Below are 18,812 nucleotides of genomic sequence, written 5' to 3'. Positions count from 1 at the left end.
TCCCAGGTCTTGGTGTAAAAAGTAATCCACCCCCACCACTGGTCAGGCAGCATGGGGTCTCTTGGCAGAGGCTTTGGAACAAGGCTGACTTGGGTATATAGGCAGGATTTAACTCTCAGAGATCCAGTTCCTCAACTGTAAAATGAGACACTACAACATGTCATGAGGATTAAAGATAATATATTTAAGTGTGTGGCAGATAATAAGCTCCACTGTAGGCTGGCTTTAAAAAAATTCCCCACCTGGCCATCTTTGCCATCCCAGGTCATAGGGATGGTGTAAGTGGGGATCTCTAGAAGGCAAATCTCAGTTGTCCCTACTGTCATTTTTATTCTCATTCTCACTGGTCCTGAGCCAGACTTCACTGCTTTTAGATCTGGCCTGATTTCCTTCAAACAAAGGCCTATGAAGCCATGATAATGGCACTGCCATTTAGAAATATGGTCTTCATATAACACACTTCCTAGCACAGGTGCCAGTCAAGAGGCAACATAAACATCAATCTTAGCTCTACAGAGAATGAGCATGTAAGACTGAGTTATAAATACACACTAACGTGATTAAGACTTTGCATCAAGACTGGCAAGAAACATTAGCAAATAAAAGATTTGTTTGATAGAGAAAAATTAATGTTCAAAGGTCAAAGTTTCCTGAGGAAAGTTTTCACCACTTCTGCCTGGTACTGAAAAGCTACAAATCAGTAAAAAGTCTGCATTTCCCCAAGTTATCGATTCTTCCTTCACATTGCAGATTGTTCTAACACCATTTCCCATGGGTCTATGCAGAAGAGAAAAAAGCATAGGGGAAAAAAGCTTGTGTAGGAGCTTGGTGACATTTACTGACATTTTCCCTGCTTGTGTCTTACAGCGTACTTCTGCTTCCTCCTATCTGCTCTGGGTGTGACAGCTGGTGCCCATCGCTTGTGGAGCCACAGGTCCTACAAAGCCAAGCTGCCTCTGAGGATATTTCTGGCTGTTGCCAACTCCATGGCTTTCCAGGTGGGGAATGGAGGGTCCTCTCTGCCTTAGGGACCCAGCGCAGATGGCACTGTGGGTGGAGGCACAGACCTGCTCCCTGTGGACTGATCATTCCTTCACTTCCATTCCAGGCTCAGTAATCAGGTCCCTAAGCATTCCCCTTCTGTCCCAAATTTCTATCTCCTTGTAGCTTTAGATATGGTAAAATGTTCCCTAGGGGCTTTGTGCCCCTAGGAATACTAAACCACAGAGGAGGAACGAGATTCCTCCACCCAAAACGCATGCCCCGAAACCCTCAACATTTGTCCGGCTCTACCCATGGCCAAGTTCTGTGCTGAGCATGCTATCTGCATATTGCGTTTGACCCTCATAGTAACCCCATGAGCTAGGTGTCCTATGTGTCCCCATTTTACAGATGAGGAACTAAAGCTTAATGAGGTTAAAGAACTTGCCAAATTACATGGCTGAAAGCGGTATATCCTGGATATATATATGCCCTGGATGCAAATGCAGATCTGACTCGAAAGCCATTCATTGCTCCTAGAAAACATACCCTATCATTTTGTGGTAGAGGTCTATTAAATATGGTGCCGGAAGACAGGATTTTAGCCCTACTCTGATGGTTGTTGGTAATCACTTACTCATCTTCAGTTTCTTCATCTATAAAAATAAGAATATGACTTCACTCCCATAGTTGTTATGAAATCATTAAAAATTGCAGGGAAGTATAAAAATGTAAGAGAGTCATCACTGCATTAGGATTGGGCCATATCCTTTAGGACTATTCCAGTTGTAGAACATTCCCCACCACCTTGGGCACTTTCTGAGCTGCTGGATTTTGAGTTGATTATGAATTTTTGTTTTCCCAGCTTCTCATCTGATCCAGGTAGGGTGGATGGGAACAACGTGCTTTCAAAGTTTCTGCCAATATATGAATGCAGATGATTCCAGGCTCCATGTATTTTCACCCATTGGGAAGAAATGGTGATTTGCAAAATGGCTTTAGGGTTCAGGGAAACAGGCAACCCTCAAACATGCAAGTCACGTGGCTATCTCTGCAGTGGGCCTCCCATCCCTACAAGACAACCTGACCCTGAGCATTTCTCCAAGTTGCTCACATGTCTAAGGGTTCATTTCCCTATTTCCCTCCCACAGTTTGAGCCTTCATAAAGCACATAGGATATAACACAATAGACCTTAGGGAACACAATTCATATTATGGATATCTCTTGGTTATAATTCAAGCAGTTGGGAATTACTACCAGGTCCTGGAGAAAAAGCTATTGTGCACAGAAGAGCAGTTGGCAAATTCTTGTTTTCATGTTCTTTTGTTCATCATCGGCAATGTGAACTACACCACACTTTGTTTTGACTTCAACCATCTTAGTTTAATGTTGTGCTTTGTTTATCATAACAATGAGTTATGATAATGATAATTTAGAAACTCATTGACTTGGGCCTTAGATGTTATTTAGGACTTAACTCTGTAATTTTCATTTGTTTTGTTTGAGCAGTTTATTATTTCTAACCTTCAATTACACACTCATGTAGTTACAAAGCACCTCCATTATTAAAATTTTTTTCCAACCTAAACAACCTGAAATTGAGAACATAAAATTCTTATTTCCCTTTTCCCAATGAAACTATTTACTTACAACTCAATTTTTGATGACCTGAGTTTCCTCAGCATAACATCACATAACAGAACATCACACTGTGATTTTAACTTGACTTTGGGGAGAAAACACATTCTAGAGGAAGTACCCAGGTCCTGGAATAAATTCTTGGCACTGCTATTTGCTACATGTGGGTTTTTGTGCAATTCCCTCTTCCTTTGTCTGTGAAGGAGGGGGGAAATAAATAATGTTTACTTCACAGTTTTTTGGAAGGATGAAATAATGAATAAAAAATGCCCAACTTACAGTTACATTCAGTGAATATTGTTCTCTCTTCTTTATGAGAATTGGCGTAGTGTCTCATTCATTCATTCATTTCTGTGTTATGGTGCCTGGCACATAGAAGGCACTCTGAGAGTTTGTTAAAGAAATGAGAAATGAATTAATACTTTCAAGAAGTATTTTTGGAAACAGTCAAATTTGAACTGTGCCTACTTCTTTCAGGCTCACATTGTGGCGGATTCCCTACCCCCCCCCCCATTCATTTAACAAATATTTATTGAGTACTTACTCTATGCCAGGCACTGAGCTAGGCACAGTGGGTATAATGTTAGCAAACACAGTCCCAAGCCTTGTCTTCGTATAGCTTTCCATCTAGTGGAATATTAGAATTCCCCCAATTTCCAGGTGGAAATGTCAGTACTTCATGGGTCTGGGGTTTATAACAACATCATAGACCTAGGTAAAAGGTATCTGTAAGGTCAGCATAGGGCCAGCTTCCATACAGTGCAAAACTGTGTCAGTGGGAAAGAGTACAGTCGATCCAGACCACTTAACCCTGGAGAGAGAAGAACCTAGGAAAGTAAAAATGTGCTATGATCTGTCCATGTAGGGTACAGACCTGCAACCCTGATTTAATGCAGAGTCATTGATTTAGCTTCCCTTTGATGTCCTCATGGGTTTTTGAAGATAATTTCAAAGGTTCTCCTGTGCTTTACTCCATCAGAATGGTCATGCCTTTGGCCATAATGGACGAGTCATGCCATGGTTATCTGTATTTGAAGACAATGAGCAGGGCTTTTGCTAGAAGCTGCAAGCAAGATCTTCAAGAACAATCTTCTTAAAATTGGGGCTTAAACATTTGAAACGTCCTGTTCTCTTTCTTCTGTAGAAGATGTATGCACATGGGGCAGGGGTGATAGTGGGAAGGTGTTTTAGTCTGAAAGATGAAGACAGGGCAGGAATGATAGACAAGGAGCTATGATAATCCTCTGTCCCTTTCATTCAGCAGACACCCCCTGAGCTCCTCTCTGGCCCATTCTCCTTCCATATCAGTAGGATGCCAGTCAACCTAAATATGGGTTGCAAATTCCTTGTAATTTTCTGCTAGCTAAATATGGACCCAGGTGAGATATTTCTACCATCCAATGGTACCCAAGAGTTCAGCTTTCACAAGCACTAGCCAGGGCTTTGGATTTGTGCTTTCACATTCATGCACACACCGCTTCTGGGTGCAACTGGGTCTTTCATGAGCTTAGCCAAATAGCACCTGTTAGAGATTGCAGCCTCCTCTCTGCCCATGATTACTCATCAGATCCTAGTAAAGAGGCATTGGGTTTTGAGCTGGAAGGGAGTTAGTCTAACTCCTCTTATTTTGCAATAAAGGGTCAAGAGTAGTATAGAGAGGCCCAGAGAATGTCAGTGACTTGTGAAAGGTCACATAGCAAGTTAGTGGGTGGACCAGAGGGAAACCTGTCTCCTGACCCTCAGGCCAGGGATGCTTTAGGCTCATCCCTGGGTGTTCTTGTGTGATGTTCAACAGTGTGATCTGTGAACAGCTTCTAGTTGGCTCTTGTTTTTGTATCCACTGTGACATCTTGGTTTTTAATTGGTATATTTAAACTATTCACATTTAAAGCGATTACTGATATAGTTGGGGTAACATCTACCCTGTTTCTGTTTGCTACTCATTACCCTTGTTCTTTGTACCTTTTTTGTCTTCCCTAGTTTTAACTGCACATTTTACATGATTTTCTTTTCCTCTCCCCTTTTAGCATATTAACTATACTTCTTTTTACAGTTGTGTAATGGTTGCTTTAGAGTGTGTAATACACATTTAGAACTAATCCAAATCCACTTTCAAATAACATTATGGCACTTCGCAGCAACCTTATAACAGAGCATTTCCAATTCTTCCTTCCTATCCCTGATGACATCGCTGTCATTCATTTCACTTATCCATGAGCTCTAATCAACAAATACATTGTTGCTACTATTATTTTGAACCAAGTGTTATCTGTCAGATCGATTAATAAGAATAATTGAAGTTTTGTTTTACTTTCATTTTTTCACTCTCTAATGCTCTTCTTTCTTTATGTAGATCTGGGTTTCTAACCTATGCCATTTTCCTTCTCTAAAAAAATTCTTCTATCATTTCTTGCAAGGCAGTTCTACAAATGACAAATTCTCTCAGTTTTTGTTTGTCTGAGAAAGTCTTTATTTCTCCCTCACTTTTGGTGAATAACTTTGTTGGATATGGAATTCTAGGTTTCCAGGGTTTTCTTTCAACACATTAAATAATTTATTTCACTTTCTTCTTGCTTTCATGTTTTTTAAGATACATCTTAATAAATAATAAATCTTAATAAATAAATCTTAATAAATAAATCTTAATAAATAAATAAATAAATCTTAATAAATAAATCTTAATAAATAAATCAATCTTAATAAATCTTAATAAATAAATCTAAATAAATAAATAGGGGCGCCTGGGTGGCTCAGTCGGTTGAGCGTCCGACTTCAGCTCAGGTCACGATCTCGCGGTCCGTGAGTTGGAGCCCCGCATCGGCTCTGGGCTGATGGCTCGGAGCCTGGAGCCTGCTTCTGATTCTGTGTCTCCCTCTCTCTCTGCCCCTCCCCCGTTCATGCTCTGTCTCTCTCTGTCCCAAAAATAAATAAACATTAAAAAAAATTTTTTTAAATAAATAAATCTTAATAAATCTTAATAAATAGAGGTAATAAATACCTCTATAGGGAAGATATTTTTCCCTCTGTCTTCTTTCATTATTTTCTCTTTGCTTTTGATTCTCTGCAGTCTGAATATGATATATATATATATATATATACATATATATATATACATATATATATACATATGTATATATATATATGTATATATATATGTATATACATATATATGTATATATATATATATATATATATATATATATATATATATATATAAAATATTGCTATTCATCCTGCTTAGTGTTATCTGAGATTCCTGGATCTATGGTTTGGTGACTGTCACTAATTTTGGAAAAACTTTCAGCTATTATTACTTCAAATATTCCTGCTGTTTGTTCCTTCTTTTCTCTCTATTTCTTCCCCTTGTGGTATTCTAATTATACATTTGTTATACCTGTTATAATTGTCCTATGGTTCCTAGATATTCTATCTCTTCTTTTTGCATTTCAGCTTGGGAAGTTGCTATTTATGTATCTTCAAGATCACTGATTCTTTCTTTAGCCATGTCCAGTATTGGTGAGCCCATCAAAGGCATTTTTCTTCATTTGTTACAGTTTTTCTGACTTCCAGCATTTTTCTTTCATACTTTCTTAGAGTTTCCATCTCTCTGCTTATATTACCCATCTGTTCTTGCATGGTGTCCACTTTTTCTTTTAAAGCTCTTAGCATGTTAACCATAGTTGTTTTAGATTTCCAGTCTTCTATTCCAACATCTCTGCCATATGTGGAATCTAATTCTGATGCTTGCTTTTTTCTTTCTAGATGGGATTTTTTGCCTTTTAGCATACTTTGTAACTTTTTGTTGAAAGCTGGAGATGATGTACTGGGTAAGAGGAACTGAGGAAATAGGGGTTTAGTGTGAAGTTTTATGTTTACCTGGCTAGGAATTGGGCTGTGTGCTTACTATGCACTCTAGCTACGGTGTCAGGGGCTAAAGTTTCCTCTGGTGTCCTTGTTTTTTTCTCTCCTGTATTGTCTTTGGGTTTTCCTAGAGATTTCTTCTTAAATGAGGCTTAAGGCTCAGTTCTTTCAGTTGAGGTCCTGTCATCATACAGGAGCACTATTGACATAGAGATGAGGGGACTAGTTCTCAGTCTCTGAGCCTGAGGTGAGTATTTCCCCTCCCCAGGTCAGTTAGGCTTTGGTAAAACCCCGGTTGATTAGGATCTGGTAAAATAGTTTCTCTTGAGGACTGGTCTTGAAAAGAGAACAGAGAGCACTGTGTGTATTTCAGAATGATTACTTTTCTCCTCCACCTGCTGGGAGAACCAGCTGTTCACAGTGAGAACCTGATAGGGCTCCTGGAGGTAAAATTTATGAAAGTTGGGGCTCCCTAGTCCTGGACCTTCTTGTTTTTAACTCTCAAGCTTGTCCACACTAAGACTTGAGCAGTTCATCAATTACGGTTTAAAGGTGCCTGCCCATCCTGGCACCAGCTGCGGGCTTTTGCTCCTGAGTTTCTGCCTCTGGGAGGCAGTGACTCTCTGTAATGGCCTGTTTATGTCTCTAGTTTTGGGGGCAATAGTGTGCCCTGCGGCCTCATTTCTCTGATGCATCTAAGACGAGTTGTTGATTTTCAGTTCATTTGGATTTTTGTTGTTGTTGTTGCAAGGCTGGGGAGTGACGGACTACTTCCAAGCTCTTTACATGTCTGACCAGAAGGTGGAAGTTGGTGTGATTTGTAAATGGACCAACTTTGTCTCTAAATATGTCAGATAAATCACATGGTCATGGGCCGTAAACTTTGGCAAGTCTAAACTCTGCAACAATAAAACAAAACAATTATCTAGAGCTACTACATACTGTCACTTCACTAAGTGCTTTATATGGTCTTCTGACAATACCCCTAAAAGGTATTTGTTATTTGTTATTTGTTCCATTTGATAGGTGGGGAAATGGAAAGAAAAGAGCTTACATAACCTGTCCAAGGACACACGTACTGAAATGACACAAGGGGAATTTTAAGTGCAGAGGCTCGACTCCAGAGGTCCCGCTCTCGCTGCGACACTCCAGTGCCTCTCCCAGGATCAAAGGATATGTTTATCCTTTCATTCAGCAGATAGATGGACTAAGCATTCTTCCAGGCACTGGAGAACACGACAGACAGGCGGACAGGTCCCTGTCCTCATAGAGTATATATTTCAGGGGGAAAGAGAGCAAATAAGTGAGCAAATGAGTCAAGAAAGGTACTCAGAAGGGAGAGAAGAAGGTGAAGAATTTAAACACAGCGATGTGACAGAGTGCCAGGGTGGTGGCTTCTTTGGAGAGGTTGGTGAGAGAAGTCCTTGCTAAGGAGGTGACATTAGAGCTGAGACCTGAGGGAGACAACTGGTAGGGGAAGGGGGATCCAGATGGGAGGAGGAGCCAAAGCCAAGATGGGAACAAGAATGATGTATTCAAGGAAGAGAAAGGTGGCCAGTGTGGCTGGTCCACGTGGGTGTGGGAGACGGTTACTGAAGAGATTATAGAGATGGGGATGGACGCCACATCAGTGCAGGGCTCCGTCAGGTATAGCAAGGAGGTTGGATGCTGTTCTAAATGCCACGGCAAGGCACTCTGGAACTTTAGGAGGGGGAACAACATGGCCTCATATGTTTTAGTGACATGATTAAGCCTCAGACCATAGTCATGAGACCCTGGAGGTGTTGTGGTGGATTCAGGATCATAGACCAGTCCCCAAGGCTGGGTCTGTGTGGATGTGCATAAGAAGGAGAGGGACCTGCATATGAAGCAGTGACCTCGCTGCCAGCTCAGGGTGTTAGCAACAGCCCCTGGTGGCAGTTGGGTGGGAGAATAAAACATCAGAACACTTACTGCAGGCTCAAGAATCCTTACCTTTACATGGTTCCCTGGGCAGGCTCTAACTCTGTCTGCAGAGATCCTGTTTCAGTATTTGCCACCTTTCCTAACCATGAGTCCGCACCTCAGACATACAGCTTTTCTGCTGCACGAAACAAGTTCGCCTTCCTCCTTTCAAGTTGGGTAGACGTTGTTGGTTTCCTTCCAGTGTAAACAGGGAGTAGCAGAAGTGGCCCTGACCCAGATGCCGTGAGGTTTCTCCGCATGCTTTTGGAAGATGCTTGCATACCACCTCACGTTGTCTCCACCGCTGCCAGCCCTCCGGGACATGTGTGGAAGCCATGACGGAAGAGCAAACAGCTCAGTTTTCTTTGAGCAACCTCTCTGTTCGTGATGTTGGTGACTTATGGAATCATCAGAGCATTGTTGTCGTATGCATACCGTTCTGTAACTCCATCCGTATTGGCAAGGCACTCCTACCGATGACGATGACGGGCTGGAGGCGGAAGGGGAGGGAGAGAGAGAGAAGAAACTTCTGAGGTGGCCGCAGGAGGCACTGCATCTTCTGAGTGTCCTTACCTGGTAGGATTTCCTACCAGTAAAAATGTACCTTGTAAGGCAGAGGTCAAAATGGCTCCTGCCCTAAGATGCCTCACCTCCTTCCTTGTTGTGGATCTAGGTCAGTGAGAGCTGGGGAGAGGAGTGAAACGAACCTCAAGGGAATGAAAAGGTGATAGCCTGGGATGGCCTGAGAAAAGGGAGTCATTCCACAGATGCGTGTACGAGCCAGAGGGCTAGCCTGCCTGTCACATTGCCCTAACCCCGCATCGAGCAGCCACTCCCCATGCAGTCTCGCCCTCTGTACAGCGGTGTTTTCCTAAGCATTTCAAGGTGATTACATTTTTATAAAGAAAAAGATATATACTTTAAAGGCACCCAGAGAGTTTTTATTCAAAGAAATAGTTGGTAAAGTAGAGGGTATTTTTACAAACATGTAGCTATCAGATTTTATATATTCGTTTGGCTCCACATCTATATTGGAAGAAATTACACTTGTTGAAGATGAATTCCACATGCAGGCCTGTCAATATAGAATCTATTCTGAAACATATTTTCAAGCTAAGTGTTTCATTTTGCCTGTTTTTCATAAGGAAGTTCTTCGGAGGAGGCACTCAGACCAGGCACCTCCGTAACCGGGCCCTTTTTCCCCCACCACTCTCTTCCTCTCTTAGAACCCACCAGAAGGTTGGAGTGGGAGGAGGGGCTCAGAAGCTGAGTCTAATCCTTTGTCTAACAGCTGAAGAAACTGAGGCCCAAATGTCTGAGCTGATTTTTGTTTATTTCTCCGCATTGTCTCGAAAATTCTGTATAGGTGTCGAAGGACACTGTGTCGCGATTCAATACCTTGATGAGCTATTTCTTCCCAGACCTGCCACCGAACATTTGGGCTGAGCTAGCACTGAGTTGTCACTCCTTACTCTTTATTCCCACTGCTCTCCTGCCAAACACTCCACGTTGTTGCTTTCTAGGTTTCCCTACCCACTGATTATTTTGCATTTTGGATGATTTCTCTCCCAGCTGCCTTCATTTGCATTTTTCCTAAATCAAATCTCATTGTGATAATTTCTATTCGTATTTCCAACCTCTTTTTAGATCCATCTGTGTTATTTTCCTGTCCTCAATGATGTCTGCAGCACCTCCTAATTTGGTAACGACCAAAAAACGTTATCAACAAAATGTGTATGCCTTGCCTCTCAGTCATTAATGAAGATGCTAAATAAAACTAGATCTCTCAGGCACATCGGGACCTTCCATGCGCTCCCTCCCCTGCCCCCTCCCCCTCATTAGGTAATTGAGCTGTTTCTCATCTCTTGTCCTTGTTTATCAAAGTTCAGACTTTCAATCATCCTGTCTTAGTTCCTGCTAGTGCCAATCAGAGCTCTTGTCCCAGCAGTGTTTCAGGGATGCTATTTCACATGATTTATTAAGCTCCAAAGGTACAATGGCTACAGGAGCCACTGAATCAACAATTTTAATTAATGGTAAAATTGTTATACTTTTATATGCCAGAGGAAATTTCTAGCCTTGCTTTTAAAAACTCTTAGAAGACAGACACATTTGATTATCTTCATCTTCTCCAGTTGACTCCTCTATGGCTTTTTGTGTAAATCTGCTAGTTAAGTCCTTTCTAATTTAAAGGTGCATAAACCCCTGTGTGCTTCTGAGGAATACAAGAGATGTACAAGAAATGGCCCTTGTCATAAGGAGCTGACAGTCTGAGAGAGCCGGCTAGCCTTTTGTGTGATAAAAGGGGACTTTTACAAGACAGTGTGGAGTTAAATTGTCTCCAAAGCTTCATCCTGAGTCTTAGGGCTGCCGAAATATGAATACGGGCTAGGGTACTGGGATAAAACCTAATGCAGAAATGGAGTTAGACCTTCACAGGTGAGAAGGATTTGCGTAGGCAAGGAAGAAAGGGAAAAGTAGGGGCGCCTGGGTGGCTCAGTCGGTTAAGTGTCCGACTTCAGCTCAGGTCACGATCTCGCAGTCTGCGAGTTCGAGCCCCGTGTCAGGCTCTGGGCTGATGGCCCAGAGCCTGGAGCCTGCTTCCGATTCTGTGTCTCCCTCTCTCTCTGCCCCTCCCCCGTTCATGCTGTGTCTCTCTCTGTCTCAAAAATAAATAAACGTTAAAAAAAAAAATTGAAAGGGAAAAGTAGGGGAAAGACTTGAGCACAGGTGGAGAGAGAGGAGTGATAGTGGCATGCTGGAGGGGGTCCCCGCAGAGTAGAAAGTTGATCTGACTGGAGAAAGAAACTGACTGCCATAGCAGGCTGCAAGCCCAGCTACTTGCAGGACGTCTCTCCCTGGACGTCTCTTAGGCATCCCCAAACCAATGTGCCCAAAACCGAAGTCGTGACTCTACCGTCTCCCCCTCGACCACTTCTAGTTTTCCCTGCCAGAAATCTGGGTGTCATTCATGATTCCTTCATTTCCCTCATCATCCCTCACTGCTCTCTTTTATTTTTTAAAAAAAAATTTTTTTAACGTTTATTTATTTTTGAGACAGAGAGAGACAGAGCATGAACAGGGGAGGGGCAGAGAGAGAGGGAGACACAGAATCCGAAACAGGCTCCAGGCTCTGAGCTGTCAGCACAGAGCCCGACGTGGGGCTCGAACCCATGGACCGCGAGATCGTGACCTGAGCCGAAGTCGGCTGCTTAACTGACTGAGCCACCCAGGTGCCCCACTCACTGCTCTCTTTCAGCCAATCTCTTCAAGTTCCACTTTCTAGGTAATATCTTGCATCTGCACACCTCTCCTCTGTGCTCCCCTCTGGTCCAAGCCACCACCATTTCTTGGTTACACTACTGCAAATGCTTCATAAACTGGTCTTCCTCCTGCAACACGTGCCCCTCTCTGCACTGCAGCCAGACAGAAGTTATCAAAAATTAAACCACTCTCTAGCAAAAATAATAACAATAACAACAACAATAATAATCTTTTGGTGGCTTGGCGTTGCATTTGGAATGAAATCCAGCCTTGTTGTGATGGCCTCAAAGGCCCTGAGTGATCAGGCTTTTGCATCCCAATACCCGCTTTCCACCCCAAGCACACTTCACTACAATTCTGACACTAAGTCCCTGAGCTGGCAGCAGATCCCACAAGATAAAGCCTCAGCCCTCCGCATGGCCACCTCCACTTCAGGTGACAGCCGCAAGTAGGGTTTCCTGGCCCTTGTGCCTTTCACCAACCGGCTACAAACTCCCACAATTCCCTCAGGTGTGATAATTCACCAGAACAATTCAGAACTCAAGAAAGTGTTGTACTTCTCATTACAGTTTTAATTATAAAGGATCTGATTATCTGATTAGAAAATCAAGACCAACCAATGGGAGAGACACATAGGGCAAGGTGTGAGGGTCCCTCGGGCAGAGCTTCTGTGCCTTCTCCCGATGGAATCAAGGTGTGCTACCTTCCCCGCACATCAGTGCCTTCATCAGTCAAGAAGCTCCTCTAAGCCTGTGTCCAGAGTTTTTACTGGAGTTTCCTTACAGGGGTATGGTTGATTAAATCACTGGTCACATGGTTGAACCCAGTCTCCAGTCCCCCTCCCCTCCCAAAGTGCCAACCCTCTAGTCACCTGGTGGGTCTTTTTGGTGACCAGCATGATCCTGAAGCTATCTGGGGGCCCACCACAGTCACCCCATTAGCATAATAAGGAAACTTTTTATCACTCAGGAAATTCTAAGGGTTTGTAAAGCTCTGTGCCAGGAACCACTGGGGGCAAAGACCAGATATAGTCTTTATTACACCACAATACCTCTCAGACTTCACTCTTGCCCCACCTCCTTGCACACAACACGCCGGTCTCCTACTTCCTGGATCCTGCCCAGTCCTTCCCTCTGCCCCAGATAGCTCCTTTCTCCCTTCCATCCAGCTCTTCCCAGCCTGCGGATTACCTGATAAGAAAGTCCTTGCCTATCTTCCTGTCCCTTCATTATCTCCCATACATATTTGCTTCATAGCACAAATCTGAGTCTGAAATGATTTTATTTATGTTGACTCCTTTAACTTTATGTTTGTCTCCTCCATACAATATAAACTCCTTGAGGATAGAGCCTTGATTGTCTTGTTTCTTATCTCCTAGCACATACCAACAGTCAGTAAATATTTGTCCAATTAAAGAATAAATGAAGTGGGAAAGATAAGGATGATCAGACCAATTGAAGCTCTTTGATTGTCAGAAGAAGAAGTGTTTAGGCTTGGTGAGAAAAGTAGCACGGAGAGGTTGTTGGATAATAAACAAGAGGATGATAGGTATTTGGGGAGTATGAATATGGAGAGGATGGTCACAATGTACCACATGTATTGCCCAGGGGGAAAGGACTGAAGGCCCTGTGAGCCAGAAGGCTATTACAGGAGTCAAGCAGACTGACAAGAGCCTGAATGGGGGTGGCAGGGTAGAAATGGAATGGAAGGAGAAAATCTGAGATTTTTAAAGGTGCCCTTGACATTTTTCTTTGCAGTTGTGACTTCTTATTTTGAAATAATTTCGAACTTACAAAACACTTGCAAAAATACCATGAAGAATCCTGGATACCCTTTACCCAGACTCACTAATTATTGACATTATTGCCTCATTTGCTTTATTACTCTCTTTCCTTTTCCATATATGTGTATATGCATTCTTCTGCGTTCCTTTTTTTTTTTTAATCATTTGAGACTGTTATAAACATCATACCTTTTCATTCCTAAAGACTTCACTTTGTAGTTCCTAATAGGAAAGACATTTTTGTAAGAACACAGAACATGGACCAAAATCAGGGGATTTAATGTTGATAAAATGCTACATCCATGATCCTAGCCCAAGAACCTGTTCTGGATCCTGTATTACAATGAGTTGTGATGACCCTTTAGTCTCCTTCCAAGTAGAATATTTCCTCAGTCTTCCCTTGATTTTATGACATTGACATTTTTGAAATGCATAGACTAGCTATTTTGCAGAGGGTCTCCCATTTTGGTTTGCTCATGTTTTCTCTTACATTCTGTGCATTTTTGTCGGGAATGCATTAATAATCCTGTGTCCTGAGCATCAAATAAGAAGCATATGATATCGCTTTGTCATTATACCATTATAGGTAGTATGAACTTTGATCGCTTAGTTAAGGTGGTGTTTACTCAGTGTCTCCTGTAAGATGACTATTTTTCCTTTTGTAATTAATAAGTGATTTATGCTGAGATATTATAAGCCTATGTAAATATTTGTCCTCCATCAACCTTTTACCTAGTAGTTTCAGCACACATGGGTGATTCTTGCTGGAATCAACTATTGCCATGGCACCTGCAAAACAATGATTTTCGCACTCCATGATTTCTTCTACCTATTTATTTATTTATTTATTCATGGATTTTTATTTTATGAAATGGTTTTTAATTCATTACTGTTAGTCATCTTAATGCCTCCAATTATTTATCAAATTATCCCAGTTTGTTCAATGGGAGGCACTACAAGTGGACTCCTGTGTCTTTTTTCATACATTCCCATCATGTTTTGAGCAATTCTTGACTTTCTGGCACAACAAAATATACCACATTCCTCTTGTACTTTTCCTGCCTTAGGCCTGACATCGGCCATATCATCAAAGTCCCGACTCCTTTCAATGCGAAGTGATATTTAAAAAGCAAGATCTTGGGGCGCCTGGGTGGTTCAGTCGGTTAAGCGTCCGACTTCAGCTCAGGTCACAATCTCGCGGTCCGTGAGTTTGAGCCCCGCATCGGGCTCTGTGCTGACAGCTCAGAGCCTGGAGCCTGTTTCCGATTCTGTGTCTCCCTCTCTCTCTGCCCCTCCCCCGTTCATGCTGTGTCTCCCTCTGTCTCAAAAATAAATAAACGTTAAAAAAATTTTTTTTTTAAATTAATAAAAAAATAAATAAAAAGCAAGATCTAGGAGCAAAGTATATCCTTGGCTACTGGGCTGTCATTATTATCGAGGCCCTTTCTTCCTGAAATTTTGACTCATTGAGGGAAGGAGATATAGCTCAGGAGACTAGAACAGTGGTCACATCACTGACCAAAAATACCTCCAAAAATCAAATTGGAAAGATTCACAGGAGGTCAATTTGTCTACCAAGAGGACCTCCCAAGCCATTTTTAGAATGTGTGTTAAAAATGTGTTTCTCGGGGCACCTGGGTGGCTCAGTTGGTTGAGATTTTGACTTCGGCTCAGGTCATGATCTTTCAGTCTGTGAGTTCGAGCCCTGCATCGGGCTCTGTGCTGACAGCTCAGAGCCTGGAGCCTGCTTCGGATTCTGTGTCTCCCTCTCTTTCTGCCCCTCCCCCACTCATGCTCTGTCTCTCTCTGTCTCAGAACTAAATAAACATTAAAAAAATTGTGTTTCTCATTGTAAGAGATTTAAACAACGGAGTAATAAAAGAAAACATAAAACGCCCCTTTCCTTCTTTGCAATCTTTAAGTTTTGTCAGCACTTTTTAAATCATGAAAGTTGGCTTTCAACTCTTAACCATCTTATAAAACCTCCCCAGGCCAGGGTGCCTGGGTGGCTCAGTTGGTTAAGCATCTGACTTCAGCTCAGGTCATGATCTCTCAGAGTAGCTCAGGTCATGATCTCACCCTCTGTGAGTTTGAGCCCTGCATCGGGCTCTGTGCTGACAGCTCAGAGCCTGGAGCCTGCTTCAGATTCTGTGTCTCCCCCTCTCTCTGACCCTCCCCTGCTCATGCCCTGTCTCTCTCTGTCTCAAAAATAAATGAAAACATTAAAAAAAATTTTTTTTAAATAAAAAAACCTCCCCAGGCCAAGTGCCACCTGAAGGCTGGTCGGCAGGTGGTAACTTGTTCTCTGGAAGCTACAGTTTGCCAGGTGGTATAGACTTCTGCCAGGCCCTTCTTGGGGACTTTCTGGGTTCTTCTTACAGATTGTCAGTGTTATCTGGAGGGATATCAGTGCTGACCCAGTATCAACAATGGGGAAAGCACTGAGTGTTCTTCACTGTTTGAATAGTACAATGTTGTCATCTGAACTGGAGGAGATTAAATTCAGACCCCAGAGACTGAGATAAAGTCTATTTCAAATGAGCTTTATGGGCCCTAAAGAGTGGAGGCAGCAGTGTCTTCTCTGATCCCCTTGGTAGAATGACTCTTTTTCCAGATAAGATGCCATGCATTCTCAAGACACTCTCTCTCTCTCTCTCTCTCTCTCTCTCTCTCTGTGTGTGTGTCTCTGTCTCTCTCTCCTCTAAAACCTGACTGTCGGAGCTGACATGTTGGTCCTAGTTTGTTTTTCACTACTGACTAGAAACAAAGATGTGTTACGGGCACAGACGGAATTCCCTTTGGCTCTGTGTTGAGGCCACCTGGTAAATTTCCCCTTTTGGAACAATTGAGGTAGGGGACAGAATGACCTCAGTGGTGTCTGTTCAGAAGCACACATCTGTTTGCAGCTAGGCTGGGGGAAAGCTGATCGACGCTCTGGTCTCAGATCTGTTGACTGGGACAAGCTAAAAATACAGTTTACATTTAGCCTTCATCTTGCTAACCAGTGGAAATTATGCGGGCTTCAAAAGACAGGCTCCCCTATTGCCATTTTAGAGGACTAGATTCGAGAATTATTTTGATCATAAAAGGAAGTTGGGGAAAAGTAGTTCTGATAGAGCGTGTTGTTTCATAATCTGCTTCAGTGGAGCTTTTGAGATTGATTACCTTTGCTCAAGTCCCAGATAATACTCAAAGGCCGTGCTTATGAAGGAAAAAAATCACCGCACGATCAATTTCAATTTTCACAGTCTCAGCAGGGACCCTGTTCAGGGACGTTACCTATGACGGAGAGTGAAGTATTAAAGGTACAAGACACAGGGAGCACTTCAGCAAGGGCACTGTCACACTGATTGAGGTGTGGTTGGTTGATGCGTGCTAAGAACAACAAAAGATAGAAGAAGAACGGTGTGAAGATGTGGAACTGACCAGATTACTAGACAAATCTTACTCTTTCATGTCGTTTTTCCTAACATGGAGCTAATGGCAGAAGCTGGGTTGTTTAGATTCAGGAGGATAGAAATGTTTTTCAAAAAATCTGTTTACCCCATATTCCAAAAATCAAAACAAAACAAAACAAAAACCTCGTTTATTATAACAATTTAGAAAATACAGGCAAACTAAAAGAAAAATTTTAAAAACACCTGCCATGCCATCTCCTAGAGAGAACCACTCTAAAACAGGTTGACTTGCACACTTCCTTTATTTTTTCTATCTTTATGCACACATTTTGATTAAAATTGTACTTATTATTTTGAAAACTATTTTCTCTTAACTGTTTTCCCTTTCATCACTCCATGTCAATGTTACAGTAACCTTTTGTTGTTGTTGTTGACTGGTTTTTATTTCAAAACCAAGAGATGCGTTTGTTAAAAATTTCAGAGTATAAAGTAAAATATAAAAGTTTCTCCTCATCTCCTCCCTCCCAGTCTCACTCCCCTGAGGTAACCCTCAGGTTTTTCTCTTAATAGTTATCTCCAGAAACTTTCTATGTACACACACACGAATATATCACAAGGTACTCAATCAAATCCCATTATGTGGAAATTCAGGGTTTTTCCAGTTTTCACTGCATCTCTGTGGTTAAATCTTTGCATGCAACTGTGATTATTTCCTTAAGATAAATTCTAGAAAACAAATTTCTAGGGGTGCCTGGATGGCTCAGTCTAGAAAACCAAGCATCTGACTTGGTTTCGGCTTAGGTCATGATCTCACGGTTTTGTGGGTTCGAGCCCCTCATCAGGCTCAGCGCTGCCAGCATGGAGCCTGTTTGGGATTCTCTGTCTCCCTCTCTGTTTGCGCCTCCCTCATTCGAGCTGTCTCCGTGTCTCTCAAAAATAAGTAAATAAACTTAACAAAAAAGGTAGAAAACAAATTGCTAAATTGAAAGACACAATTTTAGTGCTTTTGATATGTGCAGCCCGTTTGCCCTTCACATGGCTTGTGACAATTTGACACTCTTCCCGGTAAACAACACGGAACTTTTTTAAACTTTTAAAAGTATAACACCGGGGTGCCTGGGTGGCTCAGTCGGTTAAGCGTCCGACTTCGGCTCAGGTCATGATCTCACGGTCCGTGAGTTCGAGCCCCGCGTCGGGCTCTGTGCTGACAGCTCAGAGCCTGGAGCCTGCTTCTGCTTCTGTGTCTCCCTCTCTCTCTGACCCTCCCCTGTTCATGCTCTGTCTCTCTCTGTCTCAAAAATAAATAAACGTTAAAAAAAAAAAAGTATAACACCCATATAGAAAAGTGGACAAGCCCTAAGTTGGAACTGCACTATTCAATATGGTAGCCACTAAACACATGTTGACTGCTGAGCACTTGAAATGTAGCCAGTCTGAATTGAGGTACGCTAGAAGTGTAAAAAGAAACACTCACTTTCAAAGAATTGGTGCCAAAAAATAATGGAAAATGTCTCATTAATAATTTTATGCTAATAATATATTGAAATGATATTTTGGATGTATTAAGCAAAATATATTATTAAAGTTAATTTTACTTGTGTCTTCTCACTTTTTTAATGTGACTACCAGGGAAGTTTTCGTTATATATATTCTTGCATTATATTTCTCTTGGACAGCACAAAGTAGGACATAGTACGGCTCAAAACCTACCACCTGAGCCATCCACTCCTCATTTGCTTCTCTTCCCCTGCCTGGTCTTCTCCAGCGCCCCCAGCTTCCTGTGCCTCAGTTATACCCTGGGCTCTTAGAGCTAATGTAGCACTCTTTGCCACTCCAATCCTTTGCCAGGAATGATCAATAAACTCGATAAAAGTGAGTGTCCACTTATGAAGGTAATGAGGTGGCAGATTAAGACAGTACCGTAAGGTATAAACTCTGAGTC

General features: G+C 42.2%; 1 protein-coding gene across 1 annotated transcript in view; it reads left to right on the top strand.

Moving 5' to 3' along the window:
• Window positions 1-18,812, top strand: part of SCD5 (stearoyl-CoA desaturase 5) — a 156,582-nt gene that overhangs the window by 94,207 nt on the left and 43,563 nt on the right. The window contains exon 2 of the mRNA XM_060654753.3: window positions 868-998. Coding sequence (XP_060510736.1) covers window positions 868-998 — 131 coding nt within the window. The remainder of the gene's footprint in view (window positions 1-867; window positions 999-18,812) is intronic.

This window comes from Panthera onca, chromosome B1 (genome assembly GCF_046562875.1).
Source record: "Panthera onca isolate mPanOnc1 chromosome B1, mPanOnc1 haplotype 2, whole genome shotgun sequence".
Taxonomy (NCBI): Eukaryota; Metazoa; Chordata; class Mammalia; order Carnivora; family Felidae; genus Panthera; species Panthera onca.
The sequence above is the reverse complement of the archived record's forward strand: the minus strand, read 5'-3'. Positions and strand labels throughout refer to the sequence as shown.